Source organism: Trachurus trachurus (assembly GCF_905171665.1).
Source record: "Trachurus trachurus genome assembly, chromosome: 15".
NCBI lineage: Eukaryota > Metazoa > Chordata > Actinopteri > Carangiformes > Carangidae > Trachurus > Trachurus trachurus.
The window spans coordinates 24,830,899-24,856,476 of record NC_139906.1 but is presented as its reverse complement, the minus strand read 5'-3'; the positions used below and the strand labels follow the sequence as shown (position 1 = coordinate 24,856,476).

The following is a 25,578-nucleotide window of genomic DNA, read 5'->3' as shown; positions in this document are numbered from 1 at the left end:
TTACACATATAAATTGTCCTCTTCTCATGAAAATATTGGTTCTTAAAGCTATAGTGCGTAACTTCTACGTGTCTGTAAATATCTGATTCACCCAAGCCACTACAAGAGGAGATGATACAACGCCGATTAAGCCGTTCAGCTCCTCTAACACCTCGCGGTATTTTTCAGTATTTGTTTTTTTTTGTATTTGGTGTCTTTGGCGACATTCCCGCGCTGGCGCACAGGAAGTAATGGTGCGTTCCAGGCAACCTGTGACTCGTGTTTTTCCAACCTGGTACGAGTTCACGGGTCGGAAGTTATAGGTAACAGGTTGGAAAAACATGAGTTACGGGTTACCTGGAACGCTACAAAGTCGTAACTTGTGACTTGAAGTCGTAACTTACGGGTTCGACAGCCTGCCTGGAACGCAGCATAACGCGTTCTGCCCGGTTTTACCTGACAACGAGAAGGAAGGGGGGGAGGAGAGCGCTGCTAGAAGCAACATGGCGGAGAACCCGAAGAAGCGACCAAGAGGTTCAGAAGTGGATCCTGAAAAAGCCTTCCCGTTCGGCACAAGAAAGAGAGTGACAAACGGTAGCGGTGGGGAGGGGAGGGGCGGGTTACACCGGGCCATACGCCATATTGAGGTGCCGGCCGTATCGTTGTTATAACACAGAAATCCTCTAGGGGGCGATAGAAGTTACGCACTATAGCTTTAAAGAAAACACTAATCTACTGATGTTCTTGAATGCAGAAAAGGCATTTGGTGACAAATGCCGGTCAGTCTTGTCTTGAAACTTGACAGCTTCTGCCTTACAGGTAAATACATGCTCTGACCTTTTGTCTCCCTCACAAACATATACACATGCAGTTGCAGTGTGGGTGGGGTTGTGTACCTGACCTCACACATACACAAATAAACACAAGAAAACCAGTAAGTCCATCCCAGTCAGGGATTCCGGTAAGACTGGAGACACACAGACAGTCAAATTACATGTCCCTCACCCAAATACCCTTCATTTGTTCCACAAGCACAACAGTCTTGAATTCCTGCTACCCTTTAATTTGTGTTCAAGCACATACTCAGCAGGGAACTCATTTACAGTTCACTAATTGAAAAGCTCACTGAATGTGAAGATCATCCGCTGTAAACCTGGTTTTATGTTTGAGACATTGTTGAGGAGTGCCGTCGTGCGTTTGGTGTGTTACGTCAAGAAGCACGAACTGTGATCTTGAGAAACGTCGGCAAAATGCGTCAAAACATATGTGTTTTTTTATTATTTGATATGACAACTCGGCTCCCTTGAGACAGGAAGACGGCCAGATCAAACTTCCTGTACAAATCACATTAGACACGCTGAGCAGGTGATAATGAAGAGAGAGGAGAGTGATGGGGAGGGTGAGGGTGAGGGTGGGGGCTTAAAGAGCGACAGAGAGAGAGAGAGAGAGAGAGAGAGAGAGAGAGAGAGAGAGCTAAAACATGACAGGGGGAAGAAGACGGAAGGATTAAAAATGAAAAGTCCTGATCTCTTCAAGCACCATGAAGACAGAGAGCAGGAGGAGGGGAGACAGAAATAGAGCCAGGGGAGAGAACAGGGGAAAGACAAGAAATGGGGGTAAATGGAAGGGGTAAGCACAGGTAACCTAGCTAATGTAAGGCACGGATGGAGCAAGGGGGGGGTGGGGGTGGGGGGTGAGGCTGGGAGCTTTGCTGTAAGTGTGTAGCCACACTAGAGGGGAGGGAGGGAGGGAGGGAGGATGTGTGGACGGAAAGAGCAAGGGAGGAAGCGATGGAGAGAGACTCTGAAACACTCCCTGGGTGCAGATCAAGTGCAACTCTTGATTGGTGTGAGTGTGTGCGTGTGCGTGTGTGAGTGTGTGTGTGTGATTGTGTGTGCAAAACTGTGGGCATTGGCTATGGCTGCCATGATTGCCAGTGCTATTAGAGATGCCTGCTTCTGTAATGTGTTGTGACAGGGGCTGATTCTTGTGACTAACTGCTTTGGCAGAAGAGCTCCTCTGTCATGCTAATGAACAGATGAGGAGATGAGCCGGATTGACAGCGGATCGACGGGCCATGCACATGACTCCTCACACACACACACACACACACACACACACACACACACACACACACACAAGTGCAAAGTGTGGGACGGTATATAGGAAGACAGTAGCAGACCGTGCTGTCGTCTGTGTGAACACCACATGGCACAATGATGCAGGCGTCTCAACTCACAAATAACTAGTTACCGAGTCAGTGTGACAGAGGTGACAACACAACAAAATGAGATAAAAAAAAAACCTCATATACATGCATAGACACATGATTATTACACCACACACAAACACAGTCAATTGGCGTCACTCTGTTCCTTCATTGCGTCCCCTTGCATCAGAGAAATCCCTAGATGCAGCGCACAACAAGCAACATGCTGTAGGCTAGCCTCTTCAAGTGTGTGTGTGTGTTTATGTAAGAGGGAGATATGGTCTGTGAGCTTTGGAAATGTATGAAATGAACCCTTTAATGTAAACAAGCTACAAGCAAGAACATTTAGCAAAACTTACGATAGAAAAATTAAATATACACTTGTACGACGCCAAATTGTTGGAAATCAAATGGCTTGGGTGACATTATTAACTAGGATCCTTTAAAAGCAAGTCAGATTTTTAACAAGATGTTAAAATAAAATGAGAGCGATGAAGATAGAAATAGGCAGCGGGGAGGTAGGCAAGGAGCAGAAAAGATTAGGGCACTAATAGGAAGAAAATCCATGTTGGAGGAGATAGATGATGAGAGGTGATGTGGCGATAGCAGGGAGGACAAATGGAGAGGCAGAAGATAGAGGAGCAATTCAACCTCCTCACCCTGCAGAATGTGGGGGGCTTGTAAGCAGAAGTGGTGCTGTGCAGAAGCAAATGGCTGTTTTATCCTTTTGATCTTTTTTCCTTCACTCCCTTTATACCTCACTTCATCATTCTCTCAAAATAAATTTCCCTCCCTGCCTCGACACAGACACACTCACTCGAATCAGGCCAAAGGAGAAAAAGGAGAAAGATGAGATTTCCACCCAGACCTCTTGTTTCAGTGAACTAAATCTGGGTCTGCACTGCTCGTTTGTTGTCCTATTTTGATCTTAAGTCATTATTCCTTACATTTCCGGAAAAAATCCCCCAAACTATTGAAAAAGTTATTGTGACACTTTTTTGTTTTTCCAATCCAACAGAAAGAAAAAAGGGGAAGGGGGAGAAAAAAAAAACTAAACCCAGAGGAAGTCAAACTTCAGACTGAAATGTGCAGTTCAAGATATGAAGGGAAAAACATACCACACTGACTGCCAGGTAATCTCAGCACAGTGCGGTACCAAAACATAAAAGTAATAACTAAAGCACAGGCATCTCACAGACTATCACTTGAGGCCAGGCCAGCTTCTCCATATCTTGGCAATCTCAGCCGCTAACAGATTGTGAAACACTGAGAATTGAAAACTCTTCATTGCACAAAGGGACCAGTAGCATCACTGCAAAGTTATCTCCAACCTGGACAGCCTGTGCGCGTCTCTGCTCTACACCGCAAATGTAAATCTTGTTATGTTTCAGGTCAAAATATTGGTTCTGTCCCCGGAGTGATGAGTCAGCATTTTGCGCATCAATCATTCATGAGGGCAGGTTCCAGTCTGATGTCTATAAAGTTTTTCTTGGCTCTTCAGTGCAGCTACAGGAAGGCGGCGTCCTTGACCCAGGGACAGGGACGATGGGACTGGTGTTGGAGCAGAAAAAAAAAAGAGGACATCCCAGAGCCTGCAGGCCATGGATGGACCAGTATGACTGGACTGGCAGGAATGGCGATGGCGATGGAGAGCAGTGATGAAGAGAGCATGACGAAATCACCCTTGGCATAAGCAAATACAGCAAGTGGCTGTGAATGAGAGAGGAAGCGTGCTTGTGTCTGTGCACGACGACCAGAGAGAGGGAGAGATGGATGGAAGGAGAGGCAGAGTGTCACCCACCAGACGCCCAGGGCCAGCGCAGACTGATGGTGACACTGAGTGGCCAGAGTGTGCAACACTGTGACAATAATGATGAGAGACTCTTTCCCGATCTCTCTCTGGTTTCTTCTTCTTCTTCTCCTCCTCTTCCTCCCTTCCTCTGTCTGTCTGTCTGTCTGTCTCCCCCCTGCAGCAGCCTCTGTCTTTGAGCCACACCCCCGACTGTGTGTCCTCCTCTGGCCCTGCAGGTCAAACTGCATCAGGCAGCAAAGTCAGAAATAAACTCCCCAAAGTTTTTCTGTTTTTTTTTTTCTCCATTTTTACTGGGCAAATATCCAAAAAGGCAAATATTAAAAAAGAGAGATGAGGCAACAAGAACATCCATGTTGTGAGTGCGGCTGGAACGAAAATAAGTGTAACCAGGTTCCAGAAAATTTTCATTTATCTAACAAGCCAAAATGTCTCTACAGTACAGCCGTGCTGCTGGCTCTGTGAGGTTGCACTGAAGCACAGCAGCGCTTTGAGTTAACATCAGCAACAGGCTCACGATGACAACGCCCACATGCTGATGGTTATCAGGTAGAAGGAGAATACCTTCACATATCTGAACATAAACAAAACTGTCAGATGTTCATAATGATAGACTATAATCATTTTAAACAGCATGAGAGTTGTGTGGTCTCTCTTCGTCTTTTATTGTATTTTTTATATTTCTCAGTGTTTTATCTGATCTTATGTTTTCTTATTGCTTTTATATGCTTTTAATTTACTGTATTTTAACTTTAACTTTCTTTATTTTACTGTTTTGTATCTGTTGTGCAGCACTTTGGTAACTTTGTTGTTTTTAACATGTGCTATACAAATTAAGTGGATTGGATTGGATTGGATATAAGTGTTTAGTGTTTATTGCTGTCAATCCCATGGGAACATATTGAATTGTATGTCCTGCTCTGGTGAGTCCAATCTCATTGCTGTCTGAGGGGAAATTGAGATTTGAGAAAAAAAGAACATTTAGTTGAGTTCACTCAATGATGAACTTGTTCGATTTAAGTGGTCAAAGGTCAGAGATGTCAAGGTCGAACACCATCATTTTTACACAAATTTATATCAAATATCTATTATATAACACAATAAAATAATGAAGTGATGCCAGTTTGCATCCAAATGGCCACGGGTCAACTTCACTGTGACCTTTGTCATGTGTCACATCATGTCACAACGCTCTTCAAAAACACTTCTGGCCATTATTCAATGCTGTGACTCAGGAGACGGGGAGATTTGGACCACATTTCCATCAATTTGACAAATATAATTCCTGTTCTGTGTCTAGTGTTTTCACTTTTACTTCCCTTTTATGCTAAATTCACATTTGCAAAGAAATAATAAAAAAAAAAAAAACAGACTGACATGAATCTGGCATATTTCTGGTCCTTTTCCCATTACCCTGGATCTATGGATCTTTGCCAGTGGGGGAGAGGGGAGGGGGCACATGGCCATGGCTCTAGTGGACAGAAGGGCATTAACTCTCTGTCCCAGATCCTAATGGCCATGGCCCACTGAACCTCTCAAAAACCAAAGTCCCAATTCCCTGTCTGCACCGACTCCCGACAGCATTGTTTTGTTTACACTGTTCATTTTTATGACCAGTGCATTTGTGTTTGTTTTCAGTGTGGTCCTCGGCGTATGTGTGTGTGTGTGTGTGTGTGTGTGTGTGTGGGGCCCGGCTAGTCACTCAGAGCTCCTTCCTCCTCTCTCCCTCTCTTTCTTTCTCTCCCTCTCAGTCTCTCTGTTCAGCTTCATCCAGTTGAAGCCATGGCAGCAGTGCTGGTTAAGAGGTTTGTGTATCCCATTAGGATGATGAAGAGGCCTTTCATCAGTACACTCCCTCTGGCCAGGCGCTGACAGGAGCTTTACCTCGACAAGCCTCTCAAACACACCGCTCGACGTGAGACAGCACCCAGCAAAGAGGTCCGCAGGCGCTACGCAACTACGCATACTCTCTGACAAACACACACTGCTGCTCAAACCCACACACACACACAGACTCTGAGCTGAGGAAAAAGAGAAGACATTTTCTTGCTAACTTTTCACTTTCAATCTTAGATCCATTTTTAACAGTAGCCAATAGAATTCATTGTACAAGGAGTGGAGACAAAAGAGGGCTGCAGAGGGAAGAAAAGTCTTGACTAATTCTGACTCGCTACTCCGATCTATTTTTAATCACTGCCACACGAGGACTAATAGTGGAACGGCCGTGCAGGGCTCCGTCCAGATGGGCAAAGTAATTTTTCAGGAGGAGGAGAGCAGGAGGAAGAAGACAGAACGTGAGGACGGAAGAGGAAAAAAAGAGACAGGAATAGAGAGGGACAAGACAAAGATGGAGCGTACGGGAGAAAAGAGGGAGCGAGAGAGACAGAGATTAATAAAGACAGAGTGGGAGAGAGAGCAGGAGACAGAGAAGCCACAGGAGCCGAGATGACCTGGATTCATAGGACCAGTATTGATTACTTAAGGATGAAAAAGCTGAAGAAAGAGCTTTGCTTTGAGTGCAGATAAATGAACTCACACACAGAGACCGGGGAAGAAAAAAGTGGGTGAAAGTAACAAAAGGTATACCTCACTACCGAATCTGCTTTGTCTTAAATCTGACAAGGTGGAAAGAAATCAGATGCTTAATCCACGGCTGTGATGCATTACAGAGTGTGACAGGTATGGACTGGAACTACTTGTGTGTAGGCTGGATCCACACACAAACAGCATTAACAGGAGCACACTTGCAGCATATGGGAGACTACTTGATCTGATTAGATTTTATTCTGTGGGATTTACGGGTCTATCTATGGTAATGTTTATAGACGTTATATAGGGAGGGGGGGGGGGGGGTTAAACCGCAAAAATACACACATTCATACACACAGTGCACAGAGGCCCATCTCTCCTTTAGTAGTCTGGATTATTCTGCTTCACGTAGATTAACTTTGTATAATCGCTTTGGGAATTCTGAGCTCAAAGCGCTGACGCCACCCAAAGACGCTGCATCAAAGACTCAAAGAAAAATAAAATGAAACACAGGTAAAACATGAACTAGAAAACATGAACACCAGCTCTGCTCTGTTCAGATCTGCATAACATTTATGTTGCGTTTGTTGTATGAGGCGGTAATGGACACGTTCATTTGAAAGATCTTTACATTACCAGCACCTACCCTTCTTTTCAATTCAAAACTGACAAAGGCAAGTTGTTAACCAAACAAACTCCTGCAAGGTGAGTTAAAGGACAATTCCGGGCAAATTCAACTCGGGGCTGTATTTTCCTAACATTTTAGGTCTAAAAGAAGGAATCTGAAGATTTTCAGTTTAATTGCTCCTGTTTTGCGGTAGTTGTGTCTGTCCCCGCATCGCCACGGCAGCGATGAATGGGAGCGGATGGAAGTTCCGCTGCTTAGGCTGTTTACATCCCTCAAAGCCGCAATTTTTTTTCACAGACAGCGTCAGGTGGCTACTCAAACATGCATTGAGAAGTTTACTTCAAGCAAGTCAGGAGTTGATATTCCTGTGTTTATGACACAAACGGGAGCTTCCAACTGCACGTAAACACACCGAGCGCGTCAACTTGGGTCTCGCGCGAGACTCCGCAAGACTTTGAATTAGATCTAGTTTTACAAACATGTCGGCTTGCTTGAAGTTAATAAACTTCTCGGTGCATGTTTGAGTAGCCATCTGACGCTGTCTGTGGAAAAAAAATGCGGCTTTGAGGGATGTAAACAGCCTAAGCAGCAGAACTTGCATCGACTCCCATTCATCGCTGCCGTGGCGATGCGGGGACAGACACACAACTACCGCAAAACAGGAGCAATTAAACTGAAAATCTTCAGATTCCTTCTTTTAGACCTAAAATGTTAGGAAAATACAGCCCCGAGTTGAATTTGCCCGGAATTGTCCTTTAGCAGCACTACATAACGTATGGATAGATTAAACTCACATTGATTATTTTTAATAGTGTTCACTTGTAGCCCCATGTCTCTGGCCACTGTTCACTCTCCTTTAAACTCTTTTTATTTTCACCATCTCCTGAGGGGACATCCATGGCTCTTTAGCTGCTAAATGTTCCACTATACCTTCACTAGCTTGTGACAGACTTTATCCTTCCTGCAGTTTGGTGCTGAGCAGGTAGCATACAGTGGGTTTATCAGTGCTTTCTTGATGAAAGCAGCTTACTCCTGAAGCTGAAAACGACACTGGTGAAAACATTGATACTGAGCCAAGGTGTTTAAGTTTAAAGGCCAGAAAACCGAGACACTAAGCTTCAGGATGCTGTGCTCTGTTAAAGTTAAAGGGAACTGTACACAGGTGATAGTTTCCTGTGCGGGTTTGTCAAAATGAGTAATGCCGTTCACAAACCAACGAGTCATCTGATCTATGCAAAAAAATATTGATAAAAGTTGCTTTGAATAGATAAACTTTAAGTTACAGACATGCAGGTGCTGTGGCTGTACCAATTCTGTATTTTCTCTTGCCAGATGTGCTGAGATAGAAAATCCCTAATACTGATGGTCCCTAGAGCAACAACAGTGCAGGTCCTGAATGGCCGTACTGTGCTGGAAACCGTAAGAATAGAACTGCTTGACCCCCATATGGCTGCGGTCAGGCAGGTCGTTTGTGAAGCACAATGGCCGGTCGCGAACATAAAGGTGTTTATATCTTTCCCACAATTTACAATCTATTCAGCACGACTGCTTTCACAACTTCTATTTTCCACAGCAACAAAGAACCAGCTTTTGCAGTGTGCAAGTGAGTATTGAGGATGTGCAATGGAAAACGCAGGTGAACGGTGTTTACAGTTGATATTGCAGAATGCATGCGACACAGGGGTGCTTTTCAATCAGCACTGTGAGTTATTCAACGTGCACAATAATAAGACAGAGCCTGTTTGAATAGTTAACAAGCTCCCGGTAGTTACTCGCCAAAAAGCAAACAGCAGGATCGGTGTGAATGAAATGAATCACGGCGTGTGCAGCTTTTGTGTAAATATGTATTAAGTAAAAGTCATTACAGACGATCAAGTCAGGATTCATGTTGAAGCTTCACTTATAACACAAACCAGTGCCCTCGTAACATCAATATACAATGTTGCAAATTATAATGTACAAATCTGTAGGTCAGAGGTCGAAGCCCTCTGTTAATTCCACATCCCAGGCTTCACTGCTCTTTATTATAACAACGCAGCGGTCCTGCTGCACAACACTGATAGAACCTGCGCAGGCTTCATGCACGTGCCAATGAAAGGTCTCTCACCCTGTGCTGTACGTGGCCTCACCTTTCTGTGACCCTTGACCTCTCACCTCCATCTGTGATAGACTCTCCACAGGTGGCTCCCGCTCTGAGCCGCACACTATTCTGCATTCGTAAGTATGCGGCGGAAAACAACAGATTACAATCTCTATTTAATTGCCCGACACATGGGCCGGCTCTCTGAATGAAAAATTATAGCACGCATGGCAAAACTACTCTGAAAATACAAGCACATTACATTAATATACATTACACAGCCTCCAATCATTTTAATGGCTGGTGAGACACTGAAAGCAATCAGTGAGGTAAATAAGAAAAAGAAGGAAACAGGGATAGAAAGACACAGGGAAGCCAAGTGGACGGGATGAAGTGAAACTACCTGTGTACTTAAGGAGTGTGAAGATGAAAAAGAGAGAAAGTTAGCTGAGCAGAAGAGGCAATTTTGGACAGCGTGAGATTCATCATGCCGTCTTGTCTTAGACTCATCACGTTCTGAGGTCTTTCATATAACAAGGTGTGGAGATCAATAGTATCCATTTACTGAGGTGCAGCTCATCTAATCATCTGGTGCTCGGCTGCCAACACAAGGAGCTGTGACACACACCTGGGTCTCTGAAGGAGGAAAGAGTAATGAAATATACACTGCAGCCCAGCCTTTCTACTAGTCCCCAACAGCCAGCACAAACACAGCCCCCACGCCTCCCCAGCCTCACTTCCTTCATCTCCTCCATCTCCACATATGAGCAATAAACCCTCACCTCCTCCTCCTCCTCCTCCTCCTTCTCTTCCTCCTCCTCCTCCTCCTCCTCCTCCTCCTCCTCCTCCTGCTTACACAGATGCATGGGCTCTCATATGTTTGGCGAACGTTTCATATCGTGTGGTCCATTAGGAATCTGAGGGGTGTGAGGCACACAGACCAAAATACCCACAGCACTCTGTCTCTCTCTCTCTCTCTCTCTCTCTCCAACTCATTGACTGAGTGCCTCGGGGCTAACTGCTCCTTGTCCCTGCTCCCCAATGCAATTCTATAATTCATCTTAATTGCGAAAAGCAAGTAAGCAAAGGGGAGCAATGGAAAGATGAAAGTGCAGGTTGTGTATTTCTGGGCCTGAGGGATCTGGTGTATGTTTTGCGTCTGTGAAAGGTGAATGTCGGCACTTACTGCTGCAACTATTCAGAAATATATCCACCTTCTTTTTTGTACAAAAGTCACTAGAAAATTTGTTTTTCTCGATTAAGCTAAAAAAAAACAGACCATGGAAAGAAGGAAGCAGACATAATAAAAAGTATTTTCATGTAATGATACAATTATTGATATATCTTACTCTCGCACCACTTTTATGAAGGTGTTTCTGGGCAAGAAAATAGAGACAAAAGTTTGGACATTCTGTGCTAATTAAGGACTGGGAACGCATTTAGTTTTGTGCACTCACTGTGATTTTTCAAAATCTATTGTAATTTATTCAAGGCTTCTCTTGTTCGCATTCCTGCGCTCAGAGACAGATAAAAGGCAGATGGCGTTTAAACATTATCTTGAAAATGCAACATGACGTCTGAATGTCAAATTGTTCGGGTGACTTTCGGGAAGCTCGGATACAGATGGAGCTCCAGTTTTAACTGCACACATACAGGGTTTTGCTCCAGGTAATTAGGAGAGGACTCAGGGTTTATGGCTATTGGAACTTCAAAGCAAACTCATGGAAACTGGTGGGTCAAGGCAAAAGTTGTGTTTCAGTGTACAGTTAAACATTTATGAATGAGATTACCCCTGCTGCTCCCCGTGTAGATCGATGCAGGATAATTAAATCAAAGGGAGATTTCTACATTTGGCTGCCACTGTGCTCAGCATGTACTCCCACATTTCCATGTTTTTTTTTGTTGTTGTTGTTTTTTGTTTTTTTTTAGAAAATGCAGTAGTGTATCATTTGTGTTTGCTTTTATTTTTTCATCCACTTTTCTGGAGCCTGTGCTATCTAGGGCAGTGGTCAGCAGTTTTAATCAATTTTCCAAACACAGGAGCACTACGGCAGTCAGGAAATCCTCAGCAGGACAGTAGGGAATGGACATAGCAATAATAATAACACAAAATTTAATCTGAATTATGTTCTAAAGAGATTAGGTCAGAATAATCCCCAGAATAAACATAAATGTGGAGGAGGGGAGGCCGCTTGTGATCAAACACAGGGAGCTGTGTCGCTTGTGTGTGTGGATGTGTTTTTATTCCTGATAGTGGAATCTGTGTGAAGTTGTGTTTGATATTGAGTGCAAGAGCGATGATGGTGTTTATTTTGGGAAATGACGGTATGTCTGAGGGATGAAGAGTTGCTATTATTAAAGTGGAATAAAATGCTCCCCATTCCCGGCTCAAATACAAATAGTGATTCTCTCAGTCTGATGGATTCCTGAAGCCAAACGGAGTCAATTCATTTCCAAATGGGATCCACACATCTTAAAATAAATCCCCCACCCAGTGAGACAAAAACCTAAAACCCATTATCCAATTTGGGTGCAGCTACATAGTTTTAAGCATGTGAACATTTTGTTTGCCACCAGCCTGCTCGAAAACCAGAAAAATGGGAGAAAGGACCGCAATTGTGAGTAAGCAGAATTGTTCGTCTGTGATGTCAGTTTTTTACTTGGAGCTAACAATTTTCTGATTGCACTGCCAATGCAAAATAAGTACCTTAACATCCCTGTGTTCAGTGCGGCCAGAAGAACAAAATTTCAGTACATACGGCAGAGTGACAGGTTTTATGAAGAGGAAAATGCAAAAACATGCAGTTTAAGTCTAAATTTGACCATTTGGGAAATGTTTTGGACTACAGCATCACAACAGGAAGTCAGTGCACCTGGCTAACAAATTCTAGAAACTTTCCATATTATCCTCAACTACGTTTCTGTCTATAGAAAGAAATATATATATCATGTGTTAATTAGTTAAATAAAGAGGTGCTTATAGGCAACTAAGCTATACGCCTGTTCTTCAGTGTAGCTATAGAAATGACAGGGCTTTTTATTGATCGCCTGGTCCAAGCAATGAAAAACAAAAAGAAAGCCCTATTCCTTTACTGCCAATGACAAGAAGCTGAACTGCACATTTATAGCTTCAAATTGTGACTGTGGCTGATTTGCTGTGTTCACTGCGAGGTCCGTCTGTGGTGCTGACTGTGTGCCGAGGGTTCAGGGATCAGAGCGGACAAGGCCGGAGCAGACCTCGAGGTCACCGGCTGCTTTTCTGCTGAGCAGGCTATTGTCCGGCAGCTGCGTGGCCACATCACTACAGGTCTATTCAGAGTCTATTCAGCAGCTTCAGCTAAGTGCAATAGAAGACCCCGGTCCATTGTCTGACGCCAAGTCTGTTTGAGCTGCACCAGGGCACTCACTTCATCTCCCAGCGAGTTCAGAGAAACAGTTAAGTCTCGGTGAATGGGGGCGGATTTACACAAGTGAAAAAGACACGTTAAACACATTCAGACCGACTCCAGCTCTCAAACAGAGCGCTGCTTGACCTCGGCGACCTCTGCAGAGTGTCAAACCACATCGTATGACCTCTGCTTGCTTCCCAGCATGACACCCAAACATACATTCTGATACAAATTAAAAAAGGTGCTTAAGAAGGAAAAAAAAAAGAAAAAAAGAAAACTCTTCACTTGTCCACCAGACTGACCAACATCGACACAGACTGTGATTTCTATTTCTGGAAGCATGTCTTAGCTCTATTTGCATTTCTCTTCTGTTGTGAGTTTGCCATACAAAGCAATAAAAACACTTTAATGCAAAAGCGGATGACAAGGGACCAGGGGCTCTGCTGGTGAGTTAGCTATTTCCAGAGTAGTGGGTAAGTATATGATCGTGTACATGAAATGACCATATCACACTCAGTAAAAAAGCCATCTGGAGGCATCATCATTTCTATGACCAGAATTAAGTCAGAGTGCATAGAATTTCTAGTTAAAGTGCCTCCAAAGAGCGTCATTATTACCTTGCTGGAATGCAAATGTGCTGTGGGCCAATTAAAGGTTGAGCCAATACCAATGTAAGCCAGTAAAAATCCGCCCCTCCATAATCATTCAGCAATATGACTCATGGGCGAGATTGGAACCGCGTCCTGTAAATGTGTCATGATTATGACTCTGTGCTTAAAATGAATGGAGGAGCTGTGTACATCATTCCCATGGTGCTGGAGCCCAGCCACGCATATGTTAGTGTCAGCGCTTCTAATGAAATAAATAGACTAGTGATAGTACTTATTAGACGTCCATAAGTGGCAGGTAAAGCCAAGGGGCCCTGTGGTGGATCAAAGCCACTTAAATGTCTCTTTTTAGATCTCCCCCTATCAAGAGGTATTTAGGAGGAGAGGGGGGGGGGGGGGGGGGGGTTGCTTTTTTGTTTGTGGAGACAGACGCCCTCATCCAGGATGTCTCTGTGTAATTACACGCCACAGAGGACCTTCATTCCTCTCCTCTTCACGGAGAGAGATGAAAGACAAGAGAGACAGAGGCATGTAATCGCTTCTCTGACTGAAAGAGGGGGAGAGGAGGTGAGGGACACAGAGAATAGAAGGACAAAAGGATGGTGAGTGGTGGTGGGGTTTTAATAAACCTCCTCTGTCTCTTGTTTACAGAGTTTCTCCTACCTCTACTGATTTCTCTCTCTCTCTCCTTCACACACACACACACACACACACATGGGTCTCTATTTCATTATTCTCAGACTTGCCTGTTCTTCGCCTCAGGACAGATGTGTAAATTGTTGTGCTAATGTAAGGCCCACTGCTGAGCGCTTTGGAGGGAAGGAGATTTACACACTCCTCACCACTGTATAACTGTCACTCACAAACTCACGCTCACAAGAGCATGAAGAGGGTTGCCGTGAGCGACAGCATCTCGGCGCACACACTCGGCAGACTGTGCACGTGCATATGAGGACATGCATGCACACACACACACATACACACACAAGTGCTTGGCAGAGGTGTGGGTGGACGTTGACATACACACGTAAATGTTCCATTTCTGTTTTGCCATTCCTAGTCTCCTGGCCTAAATCGAATACAAAGCCTCCCTTACCTCATCAAAAAGGCTTTAGGAGCTGCAGTGAAGTTACAATCTGTTGCTGTTTGACTGCAAAAAAATATTTCTGTTACAGGCATTATTTACTGTCAAGAGCACCAGAGGCAACACACAGGAAATGCAACTCCTTTTTCCTATATTAGTTCCTATATGGAGTTGATGATCTTTGTTTTGTTTTCTTATCTTTGTGTCATTTTTATTAGTAGTTTGGTGGCATATGTTTTTTTGACGGGTTGCTGCTTTAATTTCTTTGTTTTATTATTCCACATCCCTCCATCATATCTTGGATTTTGTGCAAAACAAACAATTTAAATGAGCTCCGAAAATTACTAATGAGCATTTCGAACTATTTTCTGACATTTAATTTATCAGAATAATAATCATCATTATTTATAATTGAAATAATCATTAGCTTCCCTTTTTCAACATTTTGTTTTCTTACACTTGGTCACACCTCTGCCAAGCCAGCATGACCCTGGGTGATTGATAGGGATGGGATTTTATTGAGCCCAGTGCCATTATCAATTCTGCTTATGAGTCTGATTCTTCATCGATTGCCTTCATGCTTCCTGATCAATTTCCTGTGTGGGCAAAAAACACAGTACACAGTTTTCAGCATCAATGCAACCGTTTTATTATCACTGAGTCTGAACCTAGTGTAGATAAAGAGGCGGGTGTGTGCCTCAGGTGTGCAATTCTCCACTGTGTTGCTGCTGTTCTCATTTAGGTTTTCTAAGTCAAAGAGAAAATGTCTACTAAGCAGGACAGCATGGAGCTAATGTTATTATAACATGGGATATTTACCCTCTGTGTTGCAGGCTATTGCTGAGCCGCTGCACACAGAGAGAAGCCTCTTTTCCTCAGTTAGTTACTGCAGCACACACAGCTCAGACAGGTGTGTAGCCAAAAACATGAGATGAGAAAAGAGTGAAATACAGCATTGGAATGTAAGATTGGCCTCCACTGAAACTGAGTGAGTTAATCTACCTGGTGGGGCTGCCCAAGAAGAGCCTGTGTATGAGAAATGCTGCACAGCAAGAAAGCAGTGTCACTTATGCAAAGAGCACCAAGCACACGGCACACCTGGAGTTTAAACCCATGTTGTGTAGAAAAATTGTTTCCACACATTGTTGGTGTTTCCATGCTCATTTGGAATGATCATTTTACAGATATCAAAACTGTCGTCGTCGTCCTTCGTGACATGAACCCGTGCCTCCTTGTTGAAAAAATCGATAAACTGATGATTCTGAACTGTGACTGGTTCTCAATCCTCGTCCCTGGTGACTGATTGTTCTTCTGTCTGTCTGATGGCACCAAAGCCTCTGGGGGGACGGCTCCAAACCCCCCATGTGCCCAGGAATCTGCCAGTCCGTCTGTCGATCTGTCTGCCTCTCCACAGGTATGTCTATCTGTCCCTGCGTGATCCATGTTTCCTTTATTAAGCCGTGGAAGAGGAGCTGGCTGCAGCGTGAAGGTTGAAGCTATACAGGAGAGACACCGCTCAGTGTTTAATGACCCACTATAACTATACCTATTCATCTCCCCTGGCAGAGCAGTGAAATGTCATGGAAATGGTCCTCTGCTGGAGATATTGCATCATGCTAAATCATATGTTTTCAGCCAACTCTTTGCTGGAAACCAGATTACATGAAACATTGTTTTTTCTGTTTGCTTTCATGCACAAAAAAGCGTATTTGACACAAAAAGGTGCAAAGAACGCTTCAATACAAACGATGTTAATCTAGAAGTAGTTTAACATAATGACACCAGAGAGCGCAACAACGGAAAAAGTGGCAGCCGCCGCATCAGCTCCACATAAACCAATCGAGCACAAATTTCAAGCTCTTATCCATCCTTGATCAATAAACTTTCCTTTGCTTGTGCAAGGTGCTCTCTCTACCTGCTGCATCAATACACACACACACGCGCACACACACACACACACACACACACACACACACACACCACCATACCACACACAGAGCGTCTTGTTGCTGAGGGGATTGGAGACAAGTGAAGCTGTGCAACAGCAGCGGCAGAGTCGGAGCAGAGACTCCCAGAGTTAATGAACCCTCACCAGTCAGCATGGCTGTCCATCTGCTTTCATAATCCCCATAAACAGCAGCAGGCCATGGGTGCTGCCCAACCAGCGCACACACACACACACACACACACACACACACACACACACACACACACACACACACACACACACACACACACACACACACACACACACACACACACACACACACACACACACACACACACACACACACACACACACATACAGAACATCGTCATCCTAAATATCCTACGTGAAGAATGAGTACTGTACATGTGCTTTATGTGTGCCTATAGACCAGAGTCAGAGTGGCATCTAATGAGAATGACTGAGGCATCCTGGGTAATTTAGTGGCAGCGCCCGGCATTTTTAAATTGCACTGAGTGGCTTTTTGTGTTTTGATGGAGCATAGACTGACTAACAATCAATTTGAATGTTTTACTTTTTTGTTTCTTTTGTAGCACTATGTCTCATAATTATTTTGACACCCTCCTTGAAACCGACCATTCGCATTATCTTGAAAAATTACAATGAATTAATCTACCGGTATGCCCGTTTAGCCTCCCACAATGATCAATGACCCCACACAGTGGCCAGAAATGTCTTACCCGGACATCTACACGTATTTGGTCGAATCACCAGGTAGGTTTTGGCCCAGTGTTGTCTGTAAATAGCCAACTTTTTGTCAAGCCAGTTAGGCTGAACTTTTCAATGGAGGGATGCCGGGCGCTGCCCCTAAATTACCCAGAATGCCTCAGTCACTCTCATTTGCATAAAGATGCCGCTCTGGTCTATCTGGGTGTGTGTAGGGATTGGGTGTTGTAGAGGGAGGAGGGGTGGGGTGGGGTGGTGGTGGGGGGGCTGATGTGTCTATTCTGATGGCTGTGTGCCTTAGCCCAGCTCGCTAGCTAATCTAGGCGGAATGGTGGGGAGAGGTGAGCATGAGGTCGGCTGTTGAGCCCATCTGGTCAGCAGCAGGTAAGAGGCTTGAAACACACACCCGCTGACACACTTCATGCGTGTGTGAGCTCATACACTTAAATCTAACCTTAATTACATGCAGGTACATCTGCCACATTAGCGCAGAAGTCGCCCCGTCGCTCCTTCGCACGCGGCGCTCATTTAAAATGATTCCTTACTCTTCTGCGACTGATGTCTAGCGGCGTTTTGCAGGCGCACACCTCGTACACCTGGCATGGCAAATGCTGCGCTGGGGGAGGAGGAGAAACCAGGTCTCCTCCTGTGCAATCAGAACGGCTGCCAGAGCAAGAGAGATGGGCTGCGTGTACGAGAGCTGTGTGCTGATTGAGACTGGGAGTGTGACCCCACTGTGACCCATGCAGAAAAGGAAGTAAAAAGCGGAGCAATACGGCTGACTTCCCATCAGCGCGCACACCCACCGCACATAAACACCCACACCAAACACACAAACGGCGCCAAGAGGAGCCTGTCAAGCCCTTGATTAAGACCTGCGTCCAAGGCGAGAACAGAATCTTTACTGTGCGCTCGGAGGCTCCCAGTCAAAGCCTCTGGAGGAGAAATAAGAATTAAGTCCTGGAGCTGGAGACGGGTGGAGGAATTAAAGGGTGGACGAGGGCAGATCTCATTCTTCCACTCTTCTCTTTGCTGTGGTCGTGATCCAAGAGAGTCTGAGCAGAAACAGGGATTATATCCCCTACTGAGCGTGTTTGTGTGTGTATGCATATGTTTTCGGGATGAAGCTAGATACCAGCAGACCTTTCCCTTCAGCACAATCTTTAAAGCCCCAGTATGTAACTTATTGGGCTTTTTATTAGCAAAAATCAAATATTGCTTTCATAAATACGTATTTCACTTGAGTCGAATCACACCCGCATACAAATGAAAGTTTTTGAGGTAGCGCCTGCTGTCACCACTGTTTAGTGTGAGGAAGGATGGAGGCACTGATGTTTCATTCAGGTGCAGTCAGGCAGATGGCCGTCGACAAACCAACCGGATGTCATTTTACTCGTCACCATGACAACATATTGTCACGCCTGTATTGTTTTGCCTCGTGCTGGCGGACCACTTGTTCACATAGACGCTTGTTTATCCTGTTACATGCAGCATCTGTTGTCTGTCTGACGTCTGCCCGATTTCACGTGAATGCAACATCAAGAATAAGTTCCGATATGCAACCGCACCGCTAGATGGGGGGAATTCCTACACATTATACCTTTAAAGCTCAAACTCACAAGACAGGACAGAAAATGAAACGAGAGACAAGGAAAAGGAAAGCATGGAAGGGAGAGGAGGTGAAGGAAAGATGAGGAACGGAGAGGAGAGGAGAGGAGAGGTCTGGAGGTGCCCTTGTTAACCTCTGATTAAGTGTCCAATCACTCCCTGTTACTGACAGGGCTAATGAGCTAAAGAGACAAACATGGTGATTTAACTCTACAGTCACTACATTGAATAACACGGCATCACACCGCTGACACGCAGCCAATCACATAAGCCCCACTCCCTGCCTCCGACACACACTCAAACACACTCATTAAGCATCATCCGCCTTGATTTAAAACACGAGGGAGGGGAGGAGGGGAAAACAACAACAACAACAAAAAAAACTGTAAGTTGTTTGAAAGTCCTGCTGTTGCCTAGCTGCACGCCATGCAGACAGAAGGATGCAGGATCATTTCCGTCGCCTCCTTCAGCCGGAGATATGTGCGCATACGCTCAACACGCCTGTTTCTCCAGGGAGGTCATTCCCCCACTTTAGACACACCAGCTGCTCGGTGTGTGCGCTCCGTGGTGTTAAGAGCCCCTTCCCCACCTCGCACAAGCCCCCGGTGGCACCCACATCCACTTACACGGAGGCATGACAAAGCTCTCCGCACTCCCCTCCCTTACCTACTCATGACAACCCAACCCCCCCCCCCCCCCCCCCCCCAACCCCCAGGACCACATTTATAAGTACCCCTCAGGGCAGATGGGACCCTAATAAGCGTTACGCTCAGAGAAATGGGATTCTTCACACTGCCTTCTAAAGAGCAATTCCCAAACTCCACAAGAGAGCCGGCTGGGGGGAGTGAAAAAAAAATGATGGAGTGAGTGAGATATGGATGACAGAGGTTGGTATATGTGAGACTGCACAACTATAAATACAGCTGATGAGACTATCACAAAAGCCTGAAAGAAGAGGAAGAGGAAATGGCGACAAAGTGATGGCAATTTATTAACGTGGATGTGGAGGAATGTAGCGTCATATGCCAAAGTCATGAAAGAGAAGTCAGAAGAAAACTAACTGCCATTGCCTTTTCTAATGCAGCACATTTCCCCTGATGGGGGGGGGGGGGGGGGGGTGGTTGCATTATTAACACATTATAATTTTCCTCCAGTTTGACGGACCCACATGACACACTCAGATACAAACAGACACAAACACCGGCATTAACAGATTGGCTGTGGTCTAGACTCTAAGCTCTGAGTGGACTTGGCTCAACTGCCTTTTGAAGACAAAAAAGCCTCTGCTAAGAAGATGAGGGAAATCTACATGCCCTGAAAAGGCCTTTTTTTCTTTTTCTTTTTTTTTTTTTATAGATGTGGACACACGCAGAGTGTTGGACCACAGCACAGCCAATCAAATGCTGACACTGCCTATGATCTATGGACCTCAGCGCAGCAACTTTTACCAAGTGCGTGTATGGCTGTACGTGTGTATCTTCGGGTAAAGGGGGGTTTATTCTGGATCTGACGCGACCCCCCATGGTGAATCCTGATCCTATTGGTCACGATGCTCAGAGTGCTGCTGAGATCTTAAATGAAAATTCCTGCACTCACTCACTCCTCCCAAGTGACCCAGCAGGTCTTCCACCATTATAGACGTAAATGCTACCTCTTCATCATAGGATGTGGCTGCATTTTTGCATATGTGGGTGTGTGTGTGTGTGTGTGTGGGTGGGTGGGTGTTGTCCTTTTGATGTCAGATGTCACTGAGCCTGTCTTAGCATATCAATCACTGAGTGAATCAGTGTTTTGTTTTTGGTAGCTAAAGCAAGCCGATGTGTATTTTCCTGCGCATGAGAGGTTATGCAACAGTAACACATCTCCTCTAAAGAAGCATGCACACACACACACACACACACACACTCATGCAAGTGTAACTCTGGTTGAAGTTGTAAATGAGTTTGTGTGTGTGCATGTGCATGTGTGTGTGTGTGTGTGTGTTCTGCTGCTGACCCCCTTTACCCCACACAAAGGGGCAGAAAAAGCTCTCTCGAGTCTCCTATTCATCTAAAGCACAATGGAACCCCACAGAGGTTTTCTTCCTGTTTCCCTGTCTGCCCCACCCATCTCCCCCCACAGGGCAGGATGGAGGGGCAGGGGGTATACCCTGTCCTACCAGCCCATGCAGCAACTTCAGCTCCCATCTGCCGCTGAAACTCTCCCTCCTCCACCTTCTGCATCCATCCATCCATCCATCCATCCATCCATCCATCCATCCATCCATCCATCCATCCATCCATCCATCCATCCATCCATCCATCCATCCACCCCCTCTCTCATTCCACTCTCACTCTAACACAAGAACCACAATAAAAAAAACCCTATGTTTTATTTACAGGCTCCACCTTCAAAGGTCTTTGACAGAATAAAATGAATTTTGTGATTGCTATTAAAAAGATTCGCCCGACCTTGGGATAAACAGCTCGCTGGAAAACATTTTTCAAATTCCAAACATCAATCGCTCTAAATGTCTGGAATAAATTGAAGTATTTCTGTATTTTACAGTTTTTCTTCTGTGAACGTACGCAGGTATGAGAGACCATCTGGTGTGAGATAAACAAGGCATTTCTAACCAGAATCCAAGAAGACATTACCTGAGAAATTTAAATAACTTCACTTGATAGTTATCTACAGACTCTTTGCTTCCTTTTTGAATCCCACACAGTTTGAATTAGTCGACATGCTCTACAGTATTGATTAAATCATTATCACCCAGCATTCTAAATACCTTAGGAACATATTTTCTTTGCAGAGTAAAATAATGACCTGTGCTTAAAACCGTATTCATCTCAAGTCTACTAATCTCTGCTTGAAACTTTGCTCTGCCACTAATTCGGCTTTCCATTCTTTATAGTCAGCGTCCTCCTCCATTTACCTCGCTGCTTTGACCTCCTACAGAGCCCTCGCTGTTTGCTGCAGATTTATGGCCCAATCTAACATGCACAGTATTGGCAAAGCATTAAACATGTCTACTCTTAATACTGTGAGCGCTCTCCATCGATAAGAGCCTTAATAAAAACATCCCTCTGGTGGATTTGTGTCTCTTCTTCACTCTCCACCCTCCGCCTCCCCACTCGACAACATCCTCCCCTTTGAAACCACTGTTTCTTCTGCGGCTTTTCCGACTTTAACCCGGTCCTTCTGCACATCACCTGCCTCCCTCTTACTCTTTTCCACCCCCCGCCCCCCGTCAACATGCGCCCCCTCGTTCTCTGGCCTGTGCCAGAGGTTTAATGACGCTTGAATGCCACTGCTATGGAGTTTTCTTCTTCACTCTTTTCTCATAAAGGATATTTAAAAGCCATGCCCTGAGATCAATCTATCTCAATGTGTCTCTCACGGATTCATTTCTCTTCCATCTCCTCTTTCTGTTTTTTCCTCCTCACTTTTAGATGGATAGCATTACCCTGTGTAACCCCTCTACTTGTTTTGTTCACACACATCCTCTGTACCAGCCCCCTGACTGCAATTGGCACACTTGCTGGAACTGCCACTCTTTTATCTAGTCTATAAATGCCTATTGGTACCCTAAAATCCTTCACTACCCCCTGTAGTCACCTGGGTCACTTACTCCAATAAGAGCTGAGCAGCTGCTTCCCTCCCACCTCTTTCTCCTTGAGATTTTTGAGCATCATAAGCACATTTTAAATATTAACAAAGACCACTTTGCACATATGAATAATACAGCAGGGAGGGCAGTGGCTGGCCAGCGATCCCATCCCCTGCCGCCTAACGGCCATAAAACTAATGCACTGCTCCAGGACAGAATGTGGCCTGCTCAGGTCTGCCAGCAGGACTTGCCTGAGGAAGTAGTCTGGCCCCTGGCCTGGCCTAAAGAGAGCTGCCTGTCTGTTTATTTATCATGGTGCCCAACCACCTGTCCAAATCTGTGCAGATGCAACAGCCTGGCAGCACTTTTGTTATGACTACATGTTTCAGAGACACTTTAATCTAATCTGACATCTCAATCTGTTGAGTGTCTTTGAAGCCAAATCTACTTTGGTGTTTGTTTGAGCTTGGCTTTGTTGCCACATTCCTTTCTTTCCATGCATCAAAAAAAAAAAAAAAAAAAAAATCATATCTAAGCTGTCGCAAAATTGCAGAATTGTGGCTAAACTGTGTAGCAGGGGCAAGAAACATTTCAGCAGCCTTTTACTTGCACACATATAATATTAAAGAATGCAAGTCTTCTTGCATCCGCTGCACTGTCATTCAGGAGCAAGAGGATTCCCACACTTAACACAAACGAGACAGCACATCCTAAAAGAGTGTCACTATTCATCCCGTCCTCTCTGGGAGTGTCTGACATGCTACGCTCCCTAACTCTGAACACTCCACTGCCCCTTTGCTATACCGTCGCCCTCGCTCTCCTCCCGGCTTGACCTCCTCGGTCTGGACACTAGTCCCTTGCCCCTCCCCACCCGTCAAAGGCTTTACTGGGCACCTGGTCGTCTCCATTTAATCCTGATGTGTCGCAAACAGCGCACAAACACACACACACACACTTCCCGTATGTCGGTTTTCTAATTCTGATGAAGTCATTAATAATGACACATGCTGAGAGAGACAGTGGACAGCAGGGTGGTTACTCCAGACAAGTGTTCCTGGCAGTCCTGGTAATTAATGTGTATGTCAACACAGAAAGAGGAGCTCCCACAGCAGAAATGTGAGCTCAGCACATCCAGAATACAGAGCCAGGAGAGCTGAGGTGTGTGTGTGGAGGGGAGGGTGGGGGTGGGGGGTACACAGACAACAGGAGAGAAGATAAATGCAATCTGTCTGTCCCATCATGTATTCACTAAATATATCTTCTTCTCTCCCAGACAGAAACTTTACTGGGGCACACTGAGCTATTGTCTCCTGTTGCCCGCCCTCCTCCTCCCCCAACTACACCCCCCAACCCCCCAGCCCTGCAATCCACCACTGTTTATATCAACGTTTCTCATTTCTCATGCAAGGATTTCAGAACGGTCCACAATTTTAATAAACGTAAGCTGCTTTTCTGCTCTGACTGTTCAGAGAATAATACATGCACAGGACCTTGGTAGGTACAGTGGGGGGTTCTTATTGGCATTCAGAGAAGTGGCAGCAGACCTATGCAAACAGTCAGTGTGTCCCACAAAAGATTACAGTTGTCATTTATTTAAAAAAAAAAAAAAAAGCTGACTTCTTTAGCAGACGGTCAGATTTATTTATTGGAGTGGTCTGTTAGCAGAGCCGGTGTAGCTTCTGCACTCCACATTGTTGTCCACATTGTTCTTTTTTTCCCCTACTGTAAACCGAGTTTAATCCACAATCCACTAAACCCTCAGATTTCAGACTTGTATTTCAATCTGATCTGGAGAAAGGGAGGGGAGGAAAAATGTCCTGGCTACCAACATAGGCCACACTGAGGGAAACCATTAATCGAACACTGGAGACGGACAGAGTCACCTTGGTGGCCAGGTCTTGTCCCATCAGCTCAGTGACAGTGACCTGCCCTGTGTGCCAACTGATTTCATCTGTCTGAGAGCTGGCTGCACTCTTTGATGGCATTAACACTATAGGCAATTCACTAATCAAAGCCTGCTCTGTTCACACTGTGGTTCTGGTCTGAATAAAATAATGACTTCACATTTGAAAAGTGTTAATGGATCCTGCTCAGCTGAACGACTTCAGCGTTTAAAAACAATTTGTACACTCGAGCTTAAAGCAAGTGTCACTATATTTAGATGTTGTAACTTGCAATGAGAGAAAAAATGAGAAGCCTCTCTCTGTCTTCCCCCGGAGCGCTTGAAGTGCTCAGTCTTACTTTCACTAGACTTTGCTGTTTCTTTTTGGAGAGGCCAAGAAGGCATGGAGCAAAACTTTAATTACTCCCTGCGCACCGGGGGAGTTTGATTTTTCCGCTCCAAGTAGAAAAGAGTGCTCTGCGCTCGGGTCTAAAGCTGAAGACTTTGCTGCTCTAGGTAAAAAGAAATGCTGGTCAGCACGCCACCCAGACCTGCACTGTTACTGTGAAGCTGTAAACCAGGACAGTTTTCATACACAGACCATGGTTGTGGTCTGGAGATGACTTTTAATTAAAAGTAGAAAGTTTAAATAATTTCTGTTATATAATTTTTTTTAAAGTAGCCTAAAAAAAAAAGAAAAGAATTTGTGTATGCGCGCGCGCACATGTGAGTGTGTGTTTTGTAAATACTGTGCAGTGTCACATGTGCACAATATTTGTCAATGATTACAACCCAAACTGCTGTGTGATTTCAGGACTTACCCGTGCCAGACACCACACATCCCCTCAACAGGAGGAGAAGAACCAGAGGACCGAGACCGTGGTCGCGCTGCGTCCGAGCAGAGAGCATCTTTTCCGGCTACGCCGTTGCGAAACGTCGCGGGTCGTCCACTCAGGGGTAACCTGCGGTGCGATGGACACACCAAGTGGCTCTCGGGCCAGCAAAGTGTTAAACAGTGAGTTGTTCGTCAGGAAATACTTGCGAGCCCAGTAAGTGGTGATTTGGTAAATAGTTCACTCTTGACGTAAACAGGCTGCAACGCTTAAAACACATCCATCACCCAGCGCCTGAGAGGGTTTGAGACTAAAAGGGTGAAATCTCCGCCCGTTCAAGTTTGAAGAGCTCCGTAGAGATCACACCCTGTGAATGTAAAGAAACAATTGATCAGGGCTATTCCTGGTGGGTCTCATTTCCAGCTCTACTTGTCCCCCGGGGCCATCAGCGCAGCGGTGCCACAAAAGTCATCAAAAAGTTTGACGCATCGCTGCTGAGAATGGGAAAAGACGTGAAACAGACGAGAGAGGGTCCGATTCCCAGCAATCAGAAACTTGCTTTGCGACCATGCAAAAAAGAAATAATGACCACGGGTTGATGCTGTCAGATAGCCGCGCGGTGGACCTCCCCCTCCTGGGCGTCTTGTCTTGTTCCTGCCCGCAAGGTGTAAAC

General features: G+C 45.1%; 1 protein-coding gene across 1 annotated transcript in view; it reads right to left on the bottom strand.

The window, feature by feature from the left end:
* Positions 1–24,981, bottom strand: part of unc5b (unc-5 netrin receptor B) — a gene marked incomplete at both ends in the record, with an annotated part of 53,805 nt that extends 28,824 nt beyond the window's left edge. Inside the window, one exon of the mRNA XM_083988519.1 lies at positions 24,894–24,981. Within this exon, the coding sequence (XP_083844645.1) occupies positions 24,894–24,981 (88 nt within the window). The remainder of the gene's footprint in view (positions 1–24,893) is intronic.
* Positions 24,982–25,578: the final 597 nt, after the last annotated feature.